The 25,515-nt window shown below is 29.0% G+C and overlaps 1 protein-coding gene across 3 annotated transcripts in view; it reads left to right on the top strand.

Annotated features, from left to right (window-relative positions):
- Positions 1–691: 691 nt before the first annotated feature.
- The window catches only part of LOC148177885 (voltage-gated inwardly rectifying potassium channel KCNH6-like), a 90,246-nt gene continuing 65,422 nt past the window's right edge, over positions 692–25,515 (top strand). For all 3 annotated transcript variants that reach the window (XM_088033186.1, XM_088033187.1, XM_088033185.1), the window contains exons 1-2: positions 692–1,279; positions 14,025–14,255. In XM_088033186.1, coding sequence (XP_087889312.1) covers positions 1,204–1,279; positions 14,025–14,255 — 307 coding nt within the window. In that variant the 5' untranslated portion in view covers positions 692–1,203. The remainder of the gene's footprint in view (positions 1,280–14,024; positions 14,256–25,515) is intronic.

Here is a 25,515-nt window from a genome sequence, read left to right as displayed (position 1 = left end):
ATGAAAATAGTGCTGCTATCAACATAAAATAAAAATATCCAACGATTTTTTTTGCATTTTACTATCAAACGATTAGTTTCTACAAAAAAAAGTGTAAAATTTATTTTAATTTGTGCCCATTTAGCCTACACTCACATTTGATTGGCAAAAATACAATCAAAAGTCACTTAAACATGATAATGAAAATTTATCACAATTTATTATAGCAACAAAATTAAAAGGATTTTTCCTAATTTTTCTGGAGATTGTCGAATTATTAAATTCTCCACAAATGAAACAATAAAATTCATTGCTGTATTAAAAGTAAGAAACTACGAAATTGCTGCATTGGCTGAATATTTAAGAGATAATTTAGAGCGGTACTAAAACCCCCTTAAATAGTTTATCAATAGAGTCGTTTGTGTTATCTGTCACCCAATAACTTCCTCAATGAAGTTTCCCTGAAATTAAGCGTCCGCTTAAAAATAGCCCTCATTCTGTTGTGCGTCGTGTTACCTAAATCCACACCAACGGCATCCTGCAATTTTCCTGTTAATTTCACAGGACGCCCATAAAAAAGCGTGTTATGATCCCCTTCACCACCCCTAAAGAAAATGTGACTTTCATAACAATTCTGTAGTAATCAAAAAGTACGCATGCGCGCGATTTTCCTGCTGGCGCCGATTCCTGCCACCTGCGAAAGCTCAGTTGAATGACACTGAGCTTAGGGCCACGAGAATGTCGCGAAAATTCTCACCAAGGCGACTGCGATGCGCGCGCAAGGAACGAGAAGGGGTGTATTTTTAACAAATTATTTCGCTTGTAAGCTGCGGTATGGATTTGTATACAGTTCGGTTTGTTTTGTAACTGTGATATGTTTCCAAAGGGTTGCAAAGGGTGAAGTGTTGTGAAGTGCGATGGACGTAGTGTGCTGTGCTGCGGATTCCGTGGTGGCCTACTAGGTTATTTTTAAATTAAAGGAAAACGCACGAAAATAGCTCTGAAACTTTTTTATAAATTACGCTAAATTTGCCTTATGGATGCCTTATTTTTATTTGTACGCTGAAAAGGGGAGTAGGAAAAAGAATACTTTTTTATACGTACAACTCGATGAAAATTCACGCGATTTTCGACTCCATCCAATTGACCAATTCGTCTATTGAAAAATGAAAGGGAAATTTCATTGTGCAAAGTTGACGGAACGGGGTACTTTAAACTACTGATATGCCGGTTAGAAGAGGCCTAGTCGCCCCGAGGACCACACTTATTGAAACAATCATCAGGAAATTTGACACTGACAGTGAGTTTTACACAGTTGGTAACAATGCTTGTCATCAAATCAAAACACCTCATTGATCCTATTTTCGCTGATAATCCTATTAATCCCGATAAGTAGAGCAGTGGATTTTAAAGCTTTTTGTGCTCTTCGTTTCAAACTTATTTTATTTATTTTCCTGTGTGCTTTAAATTGTCCTAGTTTATATCACGTGTAACCTATACATATGTACAAGCAAACTTCTAAATACAGGTGTCCTAGAACAGTGAGCAAAAATATTTTCGTACCTTCAAAAATTTGGCCCCCTGGCAACTACTCAAAAATTCAAACGGCTATAACTCAGTTATTTGTTGACGTACGTTGCAAATTCGCTTAGTTTTGGATTCTGCGTGAAATTCTGCGTTAATTGAGCCTATATAGCCCAAATTTCCTTAACAAATAAACGAGATATCGACCGAATTAGATTTTCAGGGGGTGTTTTTAGGGTCATATTCAAGACTCTGTTTTGAGGTAAAAACTGCGTTTAATATTATTAAATTATGTATCAACCGAAAGAGCAGCTCGAGATCAATCAACTGGCCAAATCTCAGATTGATCGGGTAAATGGTTTACGCGGAGCGATCAAAAAACGAAACGTTGAAAATTTTTTATCGATTGAGTCGCACAATGTTTTTGCCCAAAAAGTAGACCATGGAATTTTTGACTTTTGAGGGCGGATTCTAAAGTAAAGTGACCTGAGAAAAATGATGGTGAAAACTGTTTCTCAAAATCTTTCCTAGTTTTGGAGATATTGAGCTTTGAAAATTTTCCAACTCAAAATTCAATAGCCGAAACGTCGATCGCTCTTAACTCAGTTATTTGTGGACCGATTTTAACGAATCTTACCTCTTTGGATTCTACGTGAAATTTTGCGTAAAATAATATATATAAATAATATAATAAATACTTTAATATTAATTAATAACTTGAGTTTGCTTTACAGATAAACGAGACATTGATCAAAATCTGCTTTCAAGAGATTTTTTTTGAGTGATTTTCAATGATTTTTTTGGGGTAAAAACGACGTTTATTACCTTTGAGTTATACACTAGTTGAAAGAGCAGCTCAAAGTCTATCAACAAGCAAGAATTTAGAGTTGTAGGTTAAATAGTTAACAAGTGGCGACCAAAAATAAAAAAATTGAAAAATTTTCGTCGATTGAGCCGGATTATTTTTTGCGACGAAAAATTGACCATTAAATTTTGGGTATTTAAACGAAAATTCTAAAGGAGAAAAGCACGAGAAAAATGATGACGCAAACCGTTTCTTTTAATCTGTTGAAGTTTTGAAGAAATCGAACATTAAAAATTTGAAAAATAATAATCAACTATCCAAAACTTGAAACGGCCATAACTTGGTTATTTGTTGTCGTACGTAGATTTTGAGCCCAGATTTGGAATCTGCGTAAAATTTTGCGTAAAATGAGCCCCAATACCGCGGCTTTGTACAAAAAATAACCGAGAGATGGACCGCAGAAGTTTGACATACTTTTAGTTATGATTTTTTTTTAAATTAAATTTTCCATTTCCGGAAAATCTAACAACGGATTTTTAGTGAACAGAAGGCGAGAAAAATGATGGCAAAATCCACAGCTCACTATCTATTGTAGCAAAAATAATTTCGAATCTACAAAAATTTGGGTTTCTGATGAACACTCAAAATTTTAATAACCGTAATTCAGTTATTTGTTGAGATACAAAAAAAAGGCCAGTTTTGAATTCAGCGTGAAATTCTGTGTTAAATGAGCACCAAAAGCTTAAGTTTGCTTCACCAAGAAACGAGAAATTGATCAAAAACTGTATTCAAGGAGTCCTTTTGGGGTGATTTTCAACGTTTGTTTTCGAGGCGAAAACGACAATTAATACCTTTAAGTCATACATAAATCGAAAGAGCGGCTCAAAATCTATCAACTGTCCAAATATCAAATCGGTACGTCAAATAGCTTACGAGTCGCGGCCAAAAAAACAAAAATTCGAAAATTTTCATCGCTTGAGTCGGAAATTTTTTCGACAAAAACGGCCAATAAATTTTACGGATTTTGGACCGCCACAAAAACGATGCCGCAAATATCGAGCATTAAAAATTTCGAAATGGAAAATTCGAAACTTTATTCGCCGATAACTCACTTATTGATTGTCGCACGTAGATTTTTAAGCCCAGATCTAGAATCTACGCGAAATTCTGCGTAGAATGAGCTTAAATATCGCAAGTTTGCCCCAAAAATAAGCGAGAAATCGACCAAAGAAAATTTGCATCGTTATTGTTTGGACTTGATATTACGTCACTGCTAGACAAATACGCACATCTTTATTTGATGATATTTGGAATTCACGAGCTGTACATATAGGTAGTTTGCTTTATTTAAAAATTTCTAAATTCTAAAAAATAATATTTGTGTTATACTTAATAATATAGTTCTAATTGTAAGAGCAAACAGACTAAATTTTCGTATGAAAAGTTTCACCCAGATATCGGCTATTCTTTATAACAGAATTGCGTATCGATTGAGTATGACTGGGCAACATCACAATATTATCGAATGAGAGTCTACAAAGACACTACAAGAATTAAGCTCAATACTAGAGCTTGCACATCGATAATAATTTTAAAAAAATAGCACGCTAGCCATGAAGACACTCCTTAGAATGCAAGCCATTATTATGATGGATCTATGATTCCACGTCATCTTTTAATGTTCGGATAAATGGAATTTTAGAGTTTGAGGAGCGAAAATGTGTAAAAAATTCCACTTTATACAGTGGATGGAACATCAATAATTAGGCTTATTCGCTCCTCAGATAGACTAGAAGCCTTCAAAAAAGGTAAAAAATATCAGCTTTTTTAAAAAAGTTGGTGGGCTTTTTATTCGTTGAAATCTCTACTTTCTGATAGTGTAATAAAAAATATACGTCACTATGGAAAATATTTTCAAAAAATTTAAAAAACGAAAAAAACTCGAATCGAAAAATTATTTTTCTATCATTATGTACAATTTTGAGCTAATTATTAATATTAACACTGTAATTACTCATTTAGCGTATGATTCTAAGTTACATTGTTAACAAAAAAAATTTCCATCAAAAGATACTACTATAATTAACAAACAACTAAGTTAATATTGCTCTGGCATTTAAATTAAGAGAGTTACAGTTTTAACATATTTCTTCCAAAAGTTTATAGTTTATTCCCAAAATAAAAAAATCCAAAATTTGACATTTTTGATCTGTAATAGCATTTTTTTTCGCAGTTAATTGTATATTAATTACTGTACGTCTAAATTAATAATCTCCTCAATTTTCATGTTTGTTAAAAATACAGCCCTTAATACATATAATTTAAACAGTTAACGGTTTAATAAAAAAAAAATTAAATTTGCCAAAATTAGTACGTTTTGCTGTAGAATTTTGAAATTTAGCAGACTTAGTAATTAAGTTCAAAGTAGTAATTTTGCCAAATTTGATTGCTTTGGCATTAAAATTGTTAGAGATGCAGCCCTTATTAGACAATTCTTTCAGATTTCGGTTCAATCAAAAAATTAAATTTTCCATAATTAGTACCTTTTGTTGTATAATTTTGAAATTTGGCATATTTAGTAATTAAATCTGAAATAATAGCCTTGCTAAATTTCATTGTTTTGTCATTAAAATAGACCCATATATTTTTTCCAAAAGTTTTTAGTTTTTTTTCAAAATAAAAAATTCCAAAATTTGACTTTCTTGGTTTATACTTTTTTAGCACAGTTAATAAATAAGTCTAAATTAGTAACTTCCTCAAATTTTATTGTTTGGCGTTAAAACTGACCGAGATAAAACCCCTAATAAATAATTTTTACAGTTTTTGGTCCATTCAAAAAATTATAAAAAATTTTCAAACTCAGTATCTTTTGCTGCATAACTTTAAAGTTTCGTATGGTTAGTAACTAAGTCCAAATTAGTAACTTTGCCAAATTTGATTGCTTTGGCATTAAAATTGTTAGAGTTACAAGCATTAACATAATTTTTCAAAAATTTCTAGTTCCATCATCAATTTAAAAAAATTCGAAATGTGTTTCTTTTGATCGATAATTTTGTAATTTGGCACAATTAATAAATAAGTCTAGATTAAAAACCTCCCGAAATTTCATTGCTGGAATCGGAAAACGACGAAGGAATACCATCAAAGAGACAGAAATTATTGAACTAAAAAATATTCCGAAGAACATTTATATAGTATGAGATTTTTTTTATGAGAAAAATATAATAAAACTGTAATAAACCAGCTTTTTACTAAAAAAAATTATAACATTCTCATTTTTTAGATAAAATTTCCTTTAAATCCTATCTTGAATATTTTTAACAACCATTTTCCCATGTTTTATTTTGCAATCTTAATGTTTGATAGATTGAAAATTTTTTTGTTTATTAATGTAACATAGAATTATACGCTAAATAAGTAATTACAGTGTTAATATTAATAAATAGCTCAAAATTGTACATAATGATAGAAAATATTTTCCCGTATATTTTTTATTACACTATCAGAAAGTAGAGATTTCAACAAATAAAAAGCCCACTTTTTTAAAAAAGCTGATATTTTGACGCGTGAATTTTCAATTGAAAATTAGGGTGCTTTTCGGTATTAAATAAAAATAAGGAGAAAAAATTAATTTTTCAAATCCAAAAAATTCTTGTGTATTTGGTATATACAAAGGTAAGTTCTCACCAAATTTCATAAAAAAAAAAAAAATTGTAAAAGATAAAAATAAAAAACCAAAAACGAGGTTTTTTGAGTTTTTCATGTGAATTTCGAGGTTACGAGAAAAAAGTGTAAATACAAAAGTTGTAGATCTTTTTATTACCTACAACTTTGCCATTTAACTTTTTTCCATAAGACTTGTAGTTTTGCCGGAAATCGAGATAAACCGATTTTAACCCTTAAAAACCCACCCTCTCCCACTTCCCGATCTCGAATCGACCGTAATTTATTTTTCCTTTTATTTTTGTAATATTCTCAACATTTTCCAATAGGTTTCATTTTACTACGATTTTTTTTGGTTTCAAAAATTATCGACGCTGGTCTAAGACCACAGAACAGTTTCTGCAAAGTTCGTATGTATAATTAAATCTTTCTCGACGTGTCAAATCCCCCGTATTAAGGTCGGTAATAACGCATAGATGAATATCTAAGTCCAGGTGAATACCCAATTTCCTCTGGAATTACCATAGTCGAAAAATATCGAGCGTTTTTACCCTCAGAAAAGAAGGAACGGTTGCCAAACACGTTTTATTACACAAACAATTCCAGGTCACATCTAAATCCGGAATTCCAAAAAACAACCCCTCATGGAACGTAATGTTTTCGCACAACCCTCGAAAAATAAATTAGAAATTTTTCAATCTCACCCTAGATGAGAATGTGAATTTTTAATTTTGATGGCGGCGGTTCAGATTGGATTTTTCGGGTTAATGGGGCTCTTGGTAGCGCGTTTGAAGTCTTTGCTCAATTTTTTTTATTTAAACGGGGTTGTTTAGGTGCGTGGTGGTCATTATCTCTCCTGTTGAATTAGAAAAACGCTCATTTACTCGTGCCTTCGATACCTTCAAAATTTGCTCTACAGGGTGTGTTTTGTAAGTTAAGCACCAATTCACACGACCACTCGATTATTTGTTGACGTGCGTTCAAAATTCGCAGTTTTGGATTCAGCGCGAAATTCTGCGTAAATGAGCAAAAATAAGTGTAAATATACGCATTCTAATGTAAAGTAAAAAGGAAATAAAAAAAAATAATCAGTAATCAGGCTCGTACTACAACAACAACAAACAAGTTTCTATACATATTTCTTTATTATTTATCGTACGGAAATTGTCAAATAATTTAGAACCAAGAATGACCATTAAGACATTTACCACATAATTGGTTTATTTATAGAAAAATCAATAAGTATTATTATTAATAGCATGATATGTGACCATTTTATTTCTTTTTTCATGTTTTCTGAACAATTTATGTTCGTTTTATTATACATACAGGGTGAACCCGAATAACATACAAAGATTTGGTCTTTTTGAGGGCTCCATTTATTTCAAACAAATTAATTTTTTGCAATAATAGGTAATTCGAATTTTGAACTTTTTTTTGGAGAATTATTATCTACATTTTTTTCTAATATTGTGGTTAAAATCTTTGCATTTTATTCGAGATCATCCTGTATAGTTGGAAGGACAAGAAGGACTAAAATAAAATTATGTTAATATGTATTGAAGTTTGGATGTCAACCAGAATGGAAACGGAAGTAAAAATACCAACCTATCAACAACGAAAATTGATTATTTTGTTTTTATTTATTTTTTTTAATTTATAAATTTTAATTTTTGATAGCAAGCAAAAATCGACGACATCTGGCTAAAATTCGATGAAATTTGGGGAAGTTTTTTTTTTAAATAATTTATCAACTCCACTAAATTGCAAAAATGTAGAGCAAAGCAAAAATATAGAGCAAAAGACTCAAATTTTAGAAATTTTTATTTTTAAAACAAGCAAAAATTGACGATATATTTGGCTAAAATTCGTAATTTGGTTAATTTTAGTGCTACAAGTATGAAATTTGGGGAAATTACTTTTTTTGAATAGTTTATTAACTTTACCAATTTGCAAAATTGTAAAGCGGAAGACTCAAATTTTAGAAATTTTTATTTTTTAGAACAGGCAAAAATTGACGACATCTTTAATTAAAATTCGTCATTTTTGTAGTTTTAGTGCTACAACTATGAAATTTAGTGAGCTTACTCTTTTTAATTAGTTTATTAATTATACCAAATTGCAAAAAGATAGAGCAAAAGACTCAAATTTTAGAAATTTTTGTTTTTAAAAACAAGCAAAAATTGACGATATCTTTGGCTAAAATTCGTAATTTGGTTAATTTTAGTGCTACAACTATGAAATTTGGGGAAATTACTTTTTTTGAATAGTTTATTAACTTCACCAAATTGCAAAAATATAGAGCAAAAGACTCAAATTTTAGAAATTTTTATTTTTAAAAACAAGCAAAAATTGACGATATCTTTGGCTAAAATTCGTAATTTGGTTAATTTTAGTGCAACAACTATGAAATTTGGGGAAATTACTTTTTTTGAATAGTTTATTAACTTTACCAATTTGCAAAATTGTAAAGCGGAAGACTCAAATTTTAGAAATTTTTATTTTTTAGAACAGGCAAAAATTGACATCTTTAATTAAAATTTGTAATTTTGGTAACTTTAGTGCTACAACTATGAAATTTAGTGAACTTACTCTTTTTAATTAGTTTATTAATTGTACTAAATTGCAAAATTGTAGAGCGGACGAATCAAATTTTAAAAATTTTTATTTTTAGAAACAAGCAAAAATTGACAACATCTATGACTAAAATCCGTAATTTTGTTAATTTAGGTGTTTCAGCTATAATATTTGGGGAAGTTACTTTCTTTGAATAGTTTATCAACTTCACCAAATTGCAAAAATATAGAGCAAAAGACTCAAATTTTAGAAATTTTTATTTTTAAAAACAAGCAAAAATTGACGATATCTTTGGCTAAAATTTGTAATTTGGTTAATTTTAGTGCTAGAACTATCAAATTTGGGGAAATTACTTTTTTTAAATAGTTTATTAACTTCACCAAATTGCAAAAATATAGAGCAAGAAACTCAAATTTTAGAAATTTTTATTTTTAAAAACAAGCAAAAATTGACGATATCTTTGGCTAAAATTCGTAATTTGGTTAATTTTAGTGCTACAACTATCAAATTTGGGGAAATTACTTTTTTTGAATAGTTTATTAACTTTACCAATTTGCAAAATTGTAAAGCGGAAGACTCAAATTTTAGAAATTTTTGTTTTTTAGAACAGGCAAAAATTGACGACATCTTTAATTAAAATTTGTAATTTTGGTAACTTTAGTGCTACAACTATGAAATTTAGTGAACTTACTCTTTTTAATTAGTTTATTAATTATACCAAATTGCAAAATTGTGGAGCAAAAGACTCAAATTTTAGAAATTTTTATTTTTAGAAACAAGCAAAAATTGACTATATCTTTGGCTAAAATTCGTAGTTTTGGTAATCTTAGTGCTACAGCTATGAAATTTTGGAAGATTACTATATTTTGGAATAGTTTATAACCTTTACCAAATTTCAAAAATATAGAACAAAAGACTCAAATTTTAGAAATTTTTATTTTTAAAAACAAGCAAAAATTGACGATATCTTTGGCTAAAATCAGTAATTTTGGTAATTTTAGTGCTACATTTATGAAATTTGGGGAAGTTACTCTTTTTGAATAGTTTAATAATTGTACCCAATTGCAAAATTTTAGAACGGACGACTCAAATTTTAGAAATTTTTATTTTCAAGAACAAGCAAACATTTATATTTTTGGCTAAAATTTGTAATTTTGGTAATTTTGGAACTTAATTTTTTTGAAGGGCTTTAAATTCTGGACTTAAAAATTTGTGTATTCTCAGATTTTTATTTTATTTCTGTGCGTATAGTTTTTTAATAAAGAAAATAATTGTGCCGAAACTATAATTAAATTTTCTTGTCACGATCCGAAGAGATAGTTTTCCCCATAAATTACCAATTCTGACACATTTCGAATTAATGGACTGTGTGCGTTTAATTACCTTGCTGGTATCAACCGAATAACCATTTTTACTAATTCAAATCCAATTAAACTACACCGTTATAGTTTCTATTTTGCCCTTTTTATAAAAATTGTCTTCGTGTCGCATGATCGATTCCTAGATAATTATCTATTTTAGATAAACCTACTTTTTAAATAACATGAGCTTGAGCTTGGATGGGCATAATGACACTACGAATTTTGCTTATAGCTCCTTCGTCCTAATCTTCTTTTTAACGAGGCTTTCTCACACCTTTTGATTAGTTTTTGATGTCCTGCGATGATTTTGTTTGCTTCCATTAAAAAAAATCAATTTTAATGTCACAGTAGGTATAATTATTGCAATGCAGTCCTTTTATAGTGAATACCATGTCCACCGCTAGATGACACCCTATAGTTATTCAAGTTGTACATTATAAGTGCTGCAAGTCGATCAATATTTCATCCTATTCAATGTTTTCGACCCTTTCAACATTCACTTTCTTTTTCTTTCAGCGTTGAGTAGAATGAGACGAATGATTTACTGCAAAACCACAAACGTGGAAAAATCACACTGCATCGCTGATAGCGATCGCCACGATAACAAAAGTTTCTGTTTGACGTGAGGCGACTTGATATTTGGTGGATTGTTTGTTTCGTTTGCGGTTTTATGTGGTATTTAAAGAGTTCATCTGGACTATTAAAATTCTAAAAATAAGCGAGATTTTTTCAAAACAGGTGATGACTCTTTCGAAATTTGGTAGTACGGGTCTGGAGTTTTCACAGGTTTGCTGGGATTCTTTGAACATATATTTTTATGTTGGATCCTCGGAAATGAGTAATTTTATTTGTCCTTGGCGTTGACATAGGAGAGTCGTAAATTTAGATTAGCATTTTTGGTAGTGTTTCAAAAATTTTGACTCGAAAGTTTAACTGGACGGAAAATGAGAGCATTTTTAGTGTAATGAAGTGTCATTTTTGCTGCACTTTCAGGTCCGAACTAAGGAGGGAAAAATTTTTAAATTTTTATTTTTTGTTCTAAAATTTTGTATTTTGGCACAGGTAAAAAACATTTTAAAAGCAGTGACCTTCCCAAATTTTATTGACATAACTTAAAAACTAACAAAAATACGAATTTTAATAATAAAAGTGAAAATATTTGGTTCGATCTAAAATGAAATTTTTTAAAATCTCTATTTTTTTGTTCTAAAATTGTGGAATTTAGCACAGGTAAAGGACACTGTAAAAGTAGTAACCTCCCCAAATTTCATCGACATAACTTGAAAGCTAACAAAAATACCAATTTTTATAACTAAATGTGAAAATATTTTGTTCGTTCTAAAATGAAGTTTTCTAAAATTTCCAATTTTTGTTCTAAAATTTTGCACTTTGGCACAAATAAAGAACATTTTAGAGGCAGTAACCTCCCCAAAGTTTATTGACATAACTTGAATACTATCAAAAATACCAATTTTTATAACTAAAAGTGAAAATATTTGGTTCGTTCTAAAATGAATTTTTCTAAAATTTCCAATTCTTGTACTAAAACTTTGCACTTTAACACAGGTAAAGAACACTTTAGAAGCAGTAACATTTCCAAATTTCATTGATTTAACTTTAAAACTAACAATAATTCAAAATTTTATTAACAAAAAGTTAAAAATAATAGGTTTGTTCTTAAATGAAATTTTCTAAAATCTTTATTTCTTGTTCTAAAATTTTGGAATTTGGCACAGGTGAAGGACACTTTAGAAGCAGTAACCTCCTTAAAGTTTATTGACATAACTTGAAAACTACCAAAAATACCAATTTTTATAACTAAATGTGAAAATATTTGGTTCGTTCTAAAATGAATTTTTCTAAAATTTCCAATTCTTGTTCTAAAATTTTGCACTTTAACACAGGTATAGAACACTTTAGAAGCAGTAAAATTTCCAAATTTCATTGATTTAACTTTAAAACTAACAAAAATTCAAAATTTTATTAACAAAAAGTTAAAAATAATAGGTTTGTTTTTAAATGAAATTTTCTAAAATCTTTATTTCTTGTTCTAAAATTTTGGAATTTGGCACAGGTGAAGGACACTTTAGAAGCAATAACCTCCTTAAATTTCATTGACAAAACTTGAAATCTAACTAAAATACAAATTTTAATAGCAAAATGGAAAAATATTTGGTTCGTTCTAAAATGAAATTTTCTAAAATCTCTATTTCTTGTTCTAAAATTTTGGAATTTGGCACAGGTGAAGGACACTTTAGAAGCAATAACCTCCTTAAACTTCATTGACAAAACTTGAAATCTAACAAAAATACAAATTTTAATAACAAAATGGAAAAATATTTGGTTCGTTCTAAAATGAAATTTTCTAAAATCTCTATTTCTTGTTCTAAAATTTTGGAATTTGGCACAGGTAAAGGACACTGTTAAAGTAGTAACCTCCGCAAATTTCATTGACATAACTTTAAAACTAACAAAAATACGAATTTTAATAACAAAATGTGAAAATATTTGGTTCGATCTAAAACGAAAATTTCTAAAATCTCTATTTCTTGTTCTAAAATTTTGCATTTTGGCGTAGTTACTTATTATTTCAGAAATAATAACTTTAGCAAATTTCATAATTATAACTCAAAAACTAACAAAGATACGAATTTTAATAACAAAAATTGAAAATATTTGGTTCGTTCTAAAATAATTTTCTAAAATCTTGAATTTTTGTTGTTCTAAAATTTTGGAATTTGGCACAAAGAAAGGACACTTCAGAGGTAGTAACTTCCCAAAATTTCATTGACATGACTTGAAAACTAACTAATTAAAAATATTTGGTTTGTTCTAAAACGAAATTTTCTAAAATCTGTATTTCTTGTTCTAAAATTTTGCATTTTGACGCAGTTACTGATTATTTAAAAAATAGTAACCTTATCAAATTTTATTATTATAACTCAAAAACTAACAAAAACACGAATTTTTATAACAAAAAGTAAAAACATTTGGTTCGTTTTAAAATGAAATTTTCTAAAATCTCCAATTCTTGTTCTAACATTTTGGAATTTGGCACTGATAAAGGACACTTTAAAAGTAGTAACCTCCCTAAATTTCATTGTCATATCTTGAAAACTAACAAAGATACGAATTTTAAATTTTCAGATTTTGGAGCTTTATCAGCTATAACCGTATGAGAATTTACAAATTTTTATCTTTGAAATTACATACGATTTTGGATGTGACCATAAGTGTTGCCGGATTTTTTTAGAAAAACAGTTTCTCACTTTCAAACATAAAACAAATAAAAATGATCTTGGAAGTTCCTAAACTTGTGGATGTAATTAATTCTCGATTTTAAATATTTATATGTGTATTCTTAGTTCATAGAATCCGACGATCTCAAAGATTTCCAGGCACTAATTTCTAAATTATGAACATGATTTATTGAGTATAACGTTGATCAACTTTTTTATAACTTCTCTTAATAGTTTGATATATTTCCTGACTTGCTCAATGTTTCAGTATAATTTTTTTATTGTCTCAATTTTACAGGTTTCTTATATAAATTTAGGTTTAATATAGTTGTAAATACATGGCATGTGTTTAGACAATGAAAGAAGTATTAAAAAGTATTTTAAGATAAACTGAAATAAAAGTGTAATTCGTCTTTCACGTGTCTGATTTATGAATTTATGGTTTAATTTCCATGCAATTATTTGTGGGCTTAAGCAGCCCGAGTGTTAAAAACAAGAAATGTTATGATTTATTCTTTGATTCTTGTTTGTTAGTTCTTCTTAGAAGTGATACTAAATATTTATATCAAGGTCAGTTCACCGATTATTATTTTTACAAAATTTGCCTTACTTTTGTCCATTTCTTAACCCGTTCAAAAAATTCCCTTCCTCCCACTCGCCCTCCTTGAATCCCATAAAAATAATTCCTCTCTCTCATCAAAGTATCGAAGTATCGAAGTATATTTATACCCAAACTCTCCACTTCCAGCCGAAAATAATTAACAAAATAGCAAATTACGAAACCTCTGCTCAATCTCTCAGTCGCCCCACTTTTAATTTTGGCGAAAGTCGCCGTGACCGAAATGCTGGTGTTGAAGCAACTTTTTGAATTTTCAGATCGTTCTTTTTTGGTGGCCAACAGTCACGACGGACAATGTCACATCATTTACTGTTCGGACGGCTTCTGTCGACTGACAGGATATTCGAGGGCGGAAGTGATGCAGCGTCCTGCGACTTGCGACTTCCTCTGCGGTCCTTTGACGTCGCAACAGGCTGTAGGGAGTCTGAAGGAAGCTCTACAGGAAGGCGTCGAGAAACACGCAGAGATTCTCTACTACAGGAAAGACGGTACGTGGTTGCGCAAGTGTGAAAACAAAGAGTATTTTCGTCGTCTGTACATATTTACGAAACTTCTAAATTTGCGCATTATAAACAAACAACGCACAAGTGTTTGTTTTTCATTTTTGAGATTTTATTAACTGCGTGGACGGCGACGAGACGAGGAGTGTAATAGCGGAAGGAATTAAATTTGGCGGCGAACAAATGTTTATTTATTTGCTTTATTTTGTTTATAAAGTCTCATTTCATACTGAGTAAAAATTTAGACCAAAAATTTGAATTTTCGGAAATTTTATTTCGAAAATTGCGAAAATCTTTGTGATTTCTTCATTTTTTGTGTCACAAAAATGAAATTTATACACGTTGTTCCTCTTGTCTGTTTTAATAAGAGCATCAATATACAAAAATTTAGATCAAATAGGCAAATTTTTAGAAATTTTCGATTTATAAATTTAACAAAATTTACTAAATTTTCGTTATTCTTAGTACGATTTTAATAAATTTGTCGAAATTATTACTCTTGACTGTCTTATTAAAAGTGTGTACAAATTCAGAAAAATTTAGACCAAAAATACAAATTTTTCAAATTTTTATTTAGAGAACTGCGAAAAGATAATCATATTTTTTCAATACCCTGTAATTCCTTCAATTGTGGTGTCATAAAAACAAAATTTATAAAAGTTGTTTCTTTTGACGGTTCTAGTAAGATTACCAATTTACAAAAATTTAGATCAAATGGGGAAATTTTTAGAAATTTTTGATCTATCAATTAAACAAAATTAACCAAAATTTTTAAGATCTTGTACTTTCCTTATTCTTGGTGCGATTTTAACAAAATTTGTTAAAATTATTACTCTTGACTGTCCTATTAAAAGTTTGTACTAATTCAGAAAAATTTAGACCGAAAATAAAAATTTTTCGAAATTTTATTTGGAGAGCTGTGAAAAGCTAATTCAATTTTTTTCAACACTTTGTAATTCCTTCATTTTTGTGTCGCAAGGACGAAATTTATACACTTTGTTTTTCTTGTCTGTTCTAATAAGAGCACAAATTTACAAAAATTTATATCAAATGGACAAATTTTTAGAAATTTTTGATTTACAAATTAAACAAAATTAACCAAAATTTTTAAGACTGTAATTTCTTTATTCTTGGTGCGATTTTAACGAAATTTGTCGAAATTATCTCTTTTGACTGTTTTATTAAAAGTTTGTACTAATTTGGAAAAATTTGGACCAAAAATAAGAATTTTTTGAAATTTTGTTTGGAGAACAGCGAAAAGCTAATCCAATTTTTTTCAACACCCTGTAATTCTTTCATTTTTCGTGCTACGAGAACGAAAATTATACACATTGTTTCTCTTGTTTGTTCTAATAAGAGCACCAATTTACAAAACTTTAGGTCAAATGAGCAAATTTTTAGAAATTTTTGATTTATAAATTAATCAAAATTTTTCAAAATTTTTAAGACCTTGTAGTTTCTTCATTCTGGCTGCGATTTTAACGAAATTTGTCAAAATTATCACTCTTGACTGTCCTATTAAAAGTAAGTACTAATTTAGAAAAATTTAGACTAAAAATAAGAATTTTTTAATTTTTTTTTAGAGAACTGCGAAAAGATAATCATATTTTTTCAATACCCTCGAATTTCTTCATTTGTCGTGTCATAAGAACAAAATTTATACACGTTGTTTCTTTGACGGTTCTAGCAAGAGTACCAATTTACAAAAAATTTTTAGAAATTCTTAATCTATAAATTAAACAAAATTAACCAAAATTTTTAAGACCTTGTAATTTCTTTATTCTTGGTGCGATTTTAACAAAATTTGTTAAAATTATATTATCAGTCTTGACTGTCTGATTAAAAGTTTGTACTAATTTAGAAAAATTTAGTGAAAATAAGAATTTTCCGAAATTTTATTTGAAGAACTGCTAAAAGCTAATCCAATTTTTTTCAACACCCTGTAATTCTTTAATTTTTTGTGTCACAAGGACAATGTTTAAAAACCTTGTTCTTCTTGTCTGTTCTAATAAGAACATTAATTTACAAAAATTTATATCAAATAGACGAATTTTTAGAAATTTTTGATTTATACGTAATCAAAATTTACCAAAATTTTTAAAACCTTGTACTTTCTTTATTCTTGGTGCGATTTAACAAAATTTGTTAAAATTATCACTTTTGACTGTCTAATTAAAAGTTTGTACTAATTTAGAAAAATGTAGACCGAAAATATGAATTTTTCGAAATTTTATGTGAAGAACTGCTAAAAACTAATCTAATTTTTTTCAACACCCTGTAATTTCTTTATTTTTTGTGTCACAAGGACAATATTTATACTCTTTGTTCCTCGTATCTGTTCTAATAAGAGCACCAATTTACAAAAATTTAGATCAAATGGGCAAATTTTTAGATTTTTTTTTTATAAATTAAACAAATTTAATCAAAATTTTTAAGACTTTATAATTTCTTTATTCTTGGTGCGATTTTAAGGAAATTTGTCGAAATTATCATTCTTGACTGTCTTATTAAAAGTTTGTACTAATTTAGAAAAATTTAGACTGAAAATAAGAATTTTCCGAAATTTTATTTGGAGAACTGCGAGAAGCTAATCAAATTTTTCAACACCCTGTAATGTTTTCATTTTTTGTGCCACAAGAACGGAATTTATACACATTATTTCTCTTGTCTCAAATAGACGAACCTTAAGAAAATTTTGATTTTTAAACTAAAAATATAACAAAATTACCATAATTTCAAAGTTAAAAATTTTGATGTCCAAAACGGTCGTTTATTGCCTACATTTTTAGACTAATTAAATCGTCCACAAAAAATGATCATTTTATTGGATGTTGGTGACAAAATACTCGCAATCAGATTTATTCAGCGACCAAAAATAGCCAAATTAGAAGATTTAGAAATGGAAAAAAAATACAGGTACTTTTTGGGCTGTCTAATAAGAGCACAAATTTACATTTTGATCAAATGGGCAAATTTTTATAAATTGCCGACATCTCTAACCTACTTAAACAAGGTGCCAATTTAACGGAAAAGTTGAGTTTTCAACACATTTTATCTTCTTAATATACATGCATCCAAGTCTCAGAAGTATTTTAAGGAAAAACATAAACAAAGATGACAAGATCAAGATAAATATGTGAATTTTAACCATTATGCTACCACAAAGAAAATCATTCTTAAGCCGGAATGATCGTCTGATAAGGTTTTTGTTCTGATATGTAAACACAATTTATTGCTACGTTTGATAAGTGAACCACTTCAAAGAAAATAGCACATTATTTATGTATATAATCAGAATATTAAATAATGCAACCTGAACCTTGTATTGATTCTCGTAATTTATTGGAAATGTAAACTTTGTGTCGTAGTACTTTATAATACGCGCAATAACCAATAACTTCAAGTTCAATTAATGATCGTTTATTCATGATAATTTGCGTAATTACCCAGCCAGTCCGTCTAACTAATTTTATGATTCATTGATGGGAATAACAGAAACGAAACAAAGTCAAAAGCGAATTTCCGTAACCTTTTGTGTTGGTAATAAATCGTTAATTTTTTTCGATTATGAAAGGCAAAAAGACCCTCATAAATTTTTATTTTTAAAAATACACTCATTCATGTTGGCAAGTTATTTCCACACGTTTATTACCACCCGGTGAACAGAAATTCATAATCACGACTACGTTTATTTATATGGTGCATAAACAAAAGGGTATTTGGCGTCTTAAAAAACACCCATCAGTCAATGGCCTTGTCACATGAAATTTATTAGAAGGTGAATTTTTCAATAATAAATTCATTCTTTGTTGTTTAGATCAATTGGATCACGATAGCCTTGTATTTTTCAGTACCGAGTGTTAATTCGTGTTTCCCTCTGTTATTAGTCTAAATATAATGCAGAAACAATGTAGCGTTGTTTTGTGGTTTTTGTCGGTTATTCGATTTATTTTTATCACTTATCATGAATCATTCTTACGAAGTTTTGCATGTTTACATTTGTGCTCTTTGTTGATAATTTTAGTAAACGTTTCTAAATTTCGCAACTTCATAAGGTTCTAGATATTTTAATTTTAGTTCTAAAACAGTGATTGACCTCTTAAACGAAATATTGGCGAATTGTCAAAATAAAATTCGTTAATAACTGCTGTTTTATTATACCTACTTACTCACTACGTTTGTTTAACTGGTTGTCTGCTCATCATATTCCTCTGCTCTTAATTAATTCAAATCATCCTTCTTGTTTTACACTTTTTATTCACGTAAATTCGCGTTAGGAATAAAGTTATGTTGAAAAAAATTTAAACTAGCAAAAAAAAATTTTTGAGTGAGATTTTATTGAGGCACCAAAATCGTTTTTAATTTTTAAGGTATTATTTTGGAAATTTGCATCTGCTTACAGTTGATATGAAGTTCTAGAGGTTGACGCAAAAATTTGTTTTTTATTAGCGATAGTTTTGGCGTCGCGATGCCTTAAACATGTCATATTTAGCGATTTGCGAGGATTTTTTGAACCAATCGCCTAATTAATTCTTTTTCAATATAATTATCTTAAAAATTTACTGAAAAATTGCATTTTTTAAATGGGCCCAATGTCAATATATGAGAACTGAAAACCAAAGAAAGAGCAGCAATTTTTCTGAAGATATCTGTTTTAATTTTAGAGATATGAAGCTCTAAAAGTACCTGTAATTTTTTTTTTCGTTTCAAAAACTTCTAATTTGGCTGAATAAATCTGATTGCGCGTATCTTGTCATCAACATCCAATAAAATGATTCTATTTTGTGGACGATTTAATTAGTTGAGAAATGTATCCAATAAGCGACCGTTCTGGACATCCAGCCAATGAACGAAAAGTTGGTTGTGTTGTGCGGATTCGTTTTTTGTTGTAAAAACTGCGTTAATAAAGACAATGCCAGCCAATTATTCGTTTTTATAGTTGTCATCCAATTACTTTTGCTTTTGCTTTGAAGAAAGGGAAGATCTTTAAATGAAAACTTCTAAAATTTGGTTTTATGCCTTAAGATTCGTCACGAAAAATCGCTAAAAATTACACTTTTTAGGCGTGCGACGTTAAACTAACGGTGATAATAAACAAGTTTTTGCTAGATTTTTGAGCTTGAATGACTAAAAGTGTACGTAATTTTGCAAATTTTTATTTTTGAAATTAAGGCAATTTTCTTATATTTTTGATTTCAAAATCAAAATTTTCTAAAAGTTTGTCTATTTAATTTTTTTTAACTTGTGTTCTTACTATGGCAGATAAAAAGAATAATGTGTATAAAGTTTATTTATTTGGCACGAAAAATGAAGACTTTACAGGGTGTTGAAAAAATTTGATTAGTTTTTCTCAGTTCTTTAAATAAAATTTCGGAAAATTCTTATTTTCGGTTTAAATTTTTCTAAATTATAGATAGTCAAGTGATAATTTCGACCAATTTGGTTAAAATTGCACCAAAAATGTAGAAATTACAAAGTATTAAAAATTTTAGTAAATTTTGTTTAATTTATAAATAAAAAATTTCAAAAAATTTGCCTACTTGATCTAAATTTTTGTAAATTAATGCTTTTATTAAAACAGACAAGAAAAACAAAGTGTATAAATTTTGCCCTTGTGGCACAAAAAATGAAGGAATTACAGGGTGTTGAAAAAAATTGATGAACCCTTTGCAGTTTTTCAAATAAAATTTTGGAAAATATGTATTTTGGGTCGAAATTTTTCTAAATTATCACATACTTTTAATAAAACAGTTAAAAGTGATAATTTCGACAAATTTTGTTGAAATCGCCTTAATAATGAAGAAACTACAGTCTTAAAATTAGTAAATTTTGTATAATTTAGAAATCAAAAATTTCTAAAAATTTGCCCATTTAATCTAAATTTTTGTAAATTGGTGCTTTTATTAGAACAGACAAGAGGAACAAAGTGTATTAATTTCGTTCGTGTGACACAAAAAATGAAGGAATTACAGGGTGTTAAAAAGCTTTTCGCAGTTCTCCAAACAAAATTTCGGAAAATTCTTATTTTTAGTCTAAATTTTTCTAAATTAGTACAAATTTTTAATAAGACAGTCAAGAGTGATAATTTCAACAAATTTCGTTAAAATCGCACTAAGAATAAAGAAATTACAAGGTCTTAAAAATTTTGGTAAATTTTGTTTAACGTATAAATCAAAAATTTCTAAAAATTCGTCTATTTGATCTAAATTTTTGTAAATTAATGTTCTTATTAGAATAGACAAGAAAAAGAAAGTGTATAAATATTGTCTTTGTGACACAAAAAATGAAGGAATTACAGAGTGTTGAAAAAAATTAAATTAGCTTTTCGCAGTTCTCCAAATAAAATTTCGGAAAATTCTTACTTTCGGTCTAAATTTTTCTAAATTAGTACTTGCTTTTAATTAAACAGTCATGAGTGATTATTTTAACAAATTTCGTTAAAATCGCACAAAGAAAGAAGAATTTATAAAATTCTAAAAATTTTGGTAAATTTTGTTTAATTTATAAATCAAAAATTTCTAAAAATTCGTCTATTTGATCTAAATTTTTGTAAATTAATGTTCTTATTAGAATAGACAAGAAAAAGAAAGTGTATAATTATCGTCTTTGTGACACAAAAAATGAAGGAATTACAGAGTGTTGAAAAAAATTAGATTAGCTTTTCGCAGTTCTCCAAATAAAATTTCGGAAAATTCTTATTTCCGATCTAAATTTTTCTAAATTAGTGCATATTTTTAATAAGACAGTCAAGAGTGATTATTTTGACTAATTTCATTAAAATGGCGCAAGAATAAAGAGATTTAAATGTCTAAAAAAATTCAGTAAATTTTCTTTAATTATTAATAAATCGAAAATTTTTAAAAATTTGTTTATTTGTTATAAATGATATATTGCGGCTATTATTAAAACAGACAAGAGGCACAACGTGTATAAATTTTGTCCTTCTGGAATAAAAAATGAAGTAACTACAGGGTGTTTGAATTTGATTAGCTTTTCGCAGTTCTCCAAATTAATATCGGAAAATTCTTACTTTCGGTCTAAATTTTTCTAAATTAGTACTTGCTTTTAATTAAACAGTCATGAGTGATTATTTTAACAAATTTCGTTAAAATCGCACCAAGAAAGAAGAATTTATAAAATTCTAAAAATTTTGGTAAATTTTGTTTAATTTATAAACCAAAAATTTCTAAAAATTTGCCCATTTGATCTAAATTTTTGTAAAATGGTGGTTTTTTGTAAACAGTCAAGAGGAACAATGTGCATAAATTGCGTCTTTGTGGCACGAAAAATGAAGGCACTACAGGGCGTTAAAAAAAGATGCTTGGCTTTTCGAAGTTATCTAAATAAAATCTCGGAAAATTCTTATTTTCGGTCTAAATTTTTCTAAATTAGTACGTACTTTTAATAAAACAGTTAAGAGTGATCATTTCGATAAATTTCGACAAAGTCTTAAAAATTTTGGAAAATTTAAATAAAATTAAAAATTTCTAACAATTAAAAAAAACTTCTTTTTTATGGTCTAAATTGTTCTAAATTAGTATAATAAGTCACACATAAGTGTTACCGACACTCTACACGTTTAAAAAATAAAAACATGCTTTGAAAATAATAGCGTCAGTCTGTGCTATGTGACGTCGTGGCGCATATTTCACAGTGACGTCACACTGTCGTAGTGACACACATTGCTAAAAATAGCAATATACGAAAGTGTTGCCTAATTAAAATGTAGGTATTCAAATAGAATTATTAAGTGTAAAAACGTGAAGAAAAAATTTCATGTCATAAAACTAAAAATACACTAAAAGAGCGTGAAGACTGATTGATTGGGGGCTATTTTAAAACACTTAAAGATTTCTAAATAAAGAGGTTTCGTACGTAGTGTGTGCAACAAATTCTCGAGGAAGAAAAATTAAAAACTGAGCGATTTTTGGGGAGGAAAGACTTTTCTTCCCCAACTTCCAGAAATTAAATTAGGTGTGTTCTTTATATGACTGACTGACATAAAAATGCGCAAGTTGTGCACATATTTTTTATTTCTATCGATTTAAAATAACAATAAAAATAATTCAAGATCGGCGCACAGAGAACTCGGCGGCGCCGAATTTGCTGACGCTTGTCATTTCCTAGAATGGCTTCCAACATTGTATTATTTCTTATTGAATTTATTTATTATCAGTAATGCTTATTACTACAGTAAAAATCGGTTACTTGGTCGTGTCAAAGCGTGTATCTGAATGAAGGCTAAATTTACTCCAATAATTTAAAACAGCTGGCAAATAAAGAAACTTTGTTTAGTTTTATGTTACAAATTGCACTTGTTTAAAAATAACGAAAGTCTCAAGTTTTTTAGTGTCTTTGATCTTAAAGTATTTTTGGCCACAGCGTCGTGGCGTCTAAATTAATTTGACGTCAAACGGAAAAAAATTACTTCACAAATCAGCAATCAAAATTCAAAATTTCGAATTAAAACGTTTCTAGTCATTTTGGTGTTTCCATCGACAATTGCTACAAGAATTTCCCGCAGGATGAGTCAGTTAAAATTTCTTCTTTTGATGGCACGCCAAATTTTCCACCACTTGCTGCCAAGCACGTTGCAAATGAAAATGTTTCGATGGACTTGTGAGTTTCGCCAGTTTTCCAATTTCAGCGTTTGATTAAATTTTAAGCATCCGTTAGTGTGATCCATCAAACTCCGAATTTTCCTTCAAGCCTTTTGGGGTTGATTAGTTATTCCGCCGGCACTGATGAGGCGAGGGGTGGTGCTTTTGACGTAGTAAATATATACCCACTTCCTTAAATAGTAGCTACACCTTAAAGATTTTAACCCTCGGTGGCTTTAGCATCGATTCGTTTCAGTATTAGTTTGGACTACGGCGGTTAAAGTAACAGACTTTCCGGTTAGATTTTCGGTGAAACCGATTTGTGCGAAGTTATTGAGGGATTTCGCCGCTGAAATTGACAGAGGTTGGTTCATTTTAATTATAATTAAGTCCGTGGTGCTGAGGATTGCACAATTGAGTTATTTGGGTCGCTCACTTCTTTATGAAATTAATTTTCAAGGATGAAAGAGGAATTTAGACCGTCTCAAAATAATAAATAGAGTTAATGTCAAATCTATATTTAGCGGGAAATCGTGGTTTTGAACTACTTAAGGCTCTTTTAGAGGAAATTGTTATTTTCCCGGCCAATTACGGTCATTAAAACCGAGGGAAATGTGCTGGTTTAATTATTGAAAATCATTATCTGAAAAGTGCTGCGCCGGCAAGTTTATTGTCCAATAATTGCTTGATTTAATGGCGTTCTTAATTGTAATTTGAATGACCTGAATGAAGTACAAATTTTAAGATTTTGTTGGCATTTTGTTTTAGTGTTGTCAACACAAATAAATTCTTCTCAACTGAAAATATTATCACGCAGGTGAATATGTTTCTTCAAGCTCAAAAACGTGTAATTAAGAATAACAAGCGTTGGCGTGTTTGCATGTTCAAATTATGAGTTGTAAACTTTTCTAACAAGATTCTAATTAACAAATGGCCCAACTTTGCACTGTCATGCATTTGCATTTTAAAATCGCAATTGGGTTGATGTTATTAAAATGCGATTGCACGTGTTAGAACTGAAATTTAAGTTTCTGCGTTTCAAGAAAAAACTTTTCAGTTCACTTTTTAAATCGGATCTGTAACTTTCGTAGTTTTGACAATAGTGGAACGAAATTTTGAAAGGTTATTATCACTAATATGTAGACTGTCTGTACCAAATCTCAAATTTTTTTAACAACAGGGACGGATTTTAAAAAATTTTATTTTCAAGACGAGTCAAAAATTTCCAATATTTTAGTAATTTTGATGCTAGAGTAATGAAATGTGACGAGATTTTTAGTTTTGGTTTATTGACTGTCTGTCTTAAACACCAAATTTTTTTAACAACAGGGGCGGTTTTAAAAAATTTTTGTTTTTAAGCCGGGCCAAAAATTTTCAATATTTGTAAATCAAATCTGTAACTTTTGTAGTTTTGATATTAGCAGAATAAAATTTAGAGAGGCTACTACCTCTAACATGTTGATTATCTGTACAAAATCTCAATTTATTTTAGCAACAGGGACGGATTTCAGAAATATTTATTTTTAAGAGGAGCGAAAATTTTCAATATTTTCCATTCAGACATGTAATTATGGTAGTTTTGATCCTAAGGCAATTAAATTTGGCGAGATTACTAGTTTTGACTTGTTGACTGTTTGTCCTAAACACCAAATTTTTTTAACAACAGGGACGGATTTTAGAAATTTTTATTATCAAGACAAGCCAAAAATTTTCAGTATTTTTTATGCGGACATATAATTTTGGTAGTTTTGATCCTACGGCAATTAAATTTGGCGAAATCATTAGGTTTTACTTGTTGACTGTCTGTCCTAAACACCAAATTTTTTGAACAACAGGGGCGGATTTTAGAAATTTTTGTTTCAAGCCTGGCCAAAAATTTTTAATGTTTGCAAATCAAATCTGCAACTTTTGCAGTTCTGATATTAGCAGAATAAAATTTAGAGAGGTTACTATATTTAACATGTTGATTATCTGTTCAAAATCTCAAATTTTTTTAACAACAGGGACGGATTTTAGAAATTTTTATTTAAGAGGAGCGAAAATTTTCAATATTTTCCATTCAGACATGTAATTTTGGTAGTTTTGATCCTACAATAATTAAATTTGGGGAGATTACTAGTTTTGACTTGTTGACTGTTTGTCCTAAACACCAAATTTTTTGAACAACAGGGACGGATTTTAGAAATTTTATTATCAAGACAAGCCAAAAATTTCCAGTATTTTTTTTATTCGGACATGTAATTTTAGTAGTTTTGATCCTACGGCAATTACATTTGGCGAAATTATTAGTTTTTACTTGTTGACTGTCTGTCCTAAACACCAAATTTTTTGAATAACAGGAACGGATTTTGGAAATTTTTGTTTCAAGCCTGGCCAAAAATTTTTAATGTTTGCAAATCAAATCTGTAACTTTTGCAGTTCTGATATTAGCAGAATAAAATTTAGAGAGGTTCCTATCTCTAACACGACGAATATTTGTACAAAATCTCAAATTGTTTTAACAACAGGGACGGATTTTAGAAATTTTTATTTTTAAGAGGAGCCAAAATTTTCAATATTTTCCATTCAGACATGTAATTTTGGTAGTTTTGATCCTACAACAATTAAATTTGGGGAGATTACTAGTTTTGACTTGTTGACTGTTTGTC

This window comes from Gnatocerus cornutus, chromosome 3 (assembly GCF_029298725.1).
Source record: "Gnatocerus cornutus isolate USDA-ARS CGAHR chromosome 3, icGnaCorn1.1, whole genome shotgun sequence".
Taxonomy (NCBI): Eukaryota; Metazoa; Arthropoda; class Insecta; order Coleoptera; family Tenebrionidae; genus Gnatocerus; species Gnatocerus cornutus.
The sequence above is the reverse complement of the archived record's forward strand: the minus strand, read 5'-3'. Positions and strand labels throughout refer to the sequence as shown.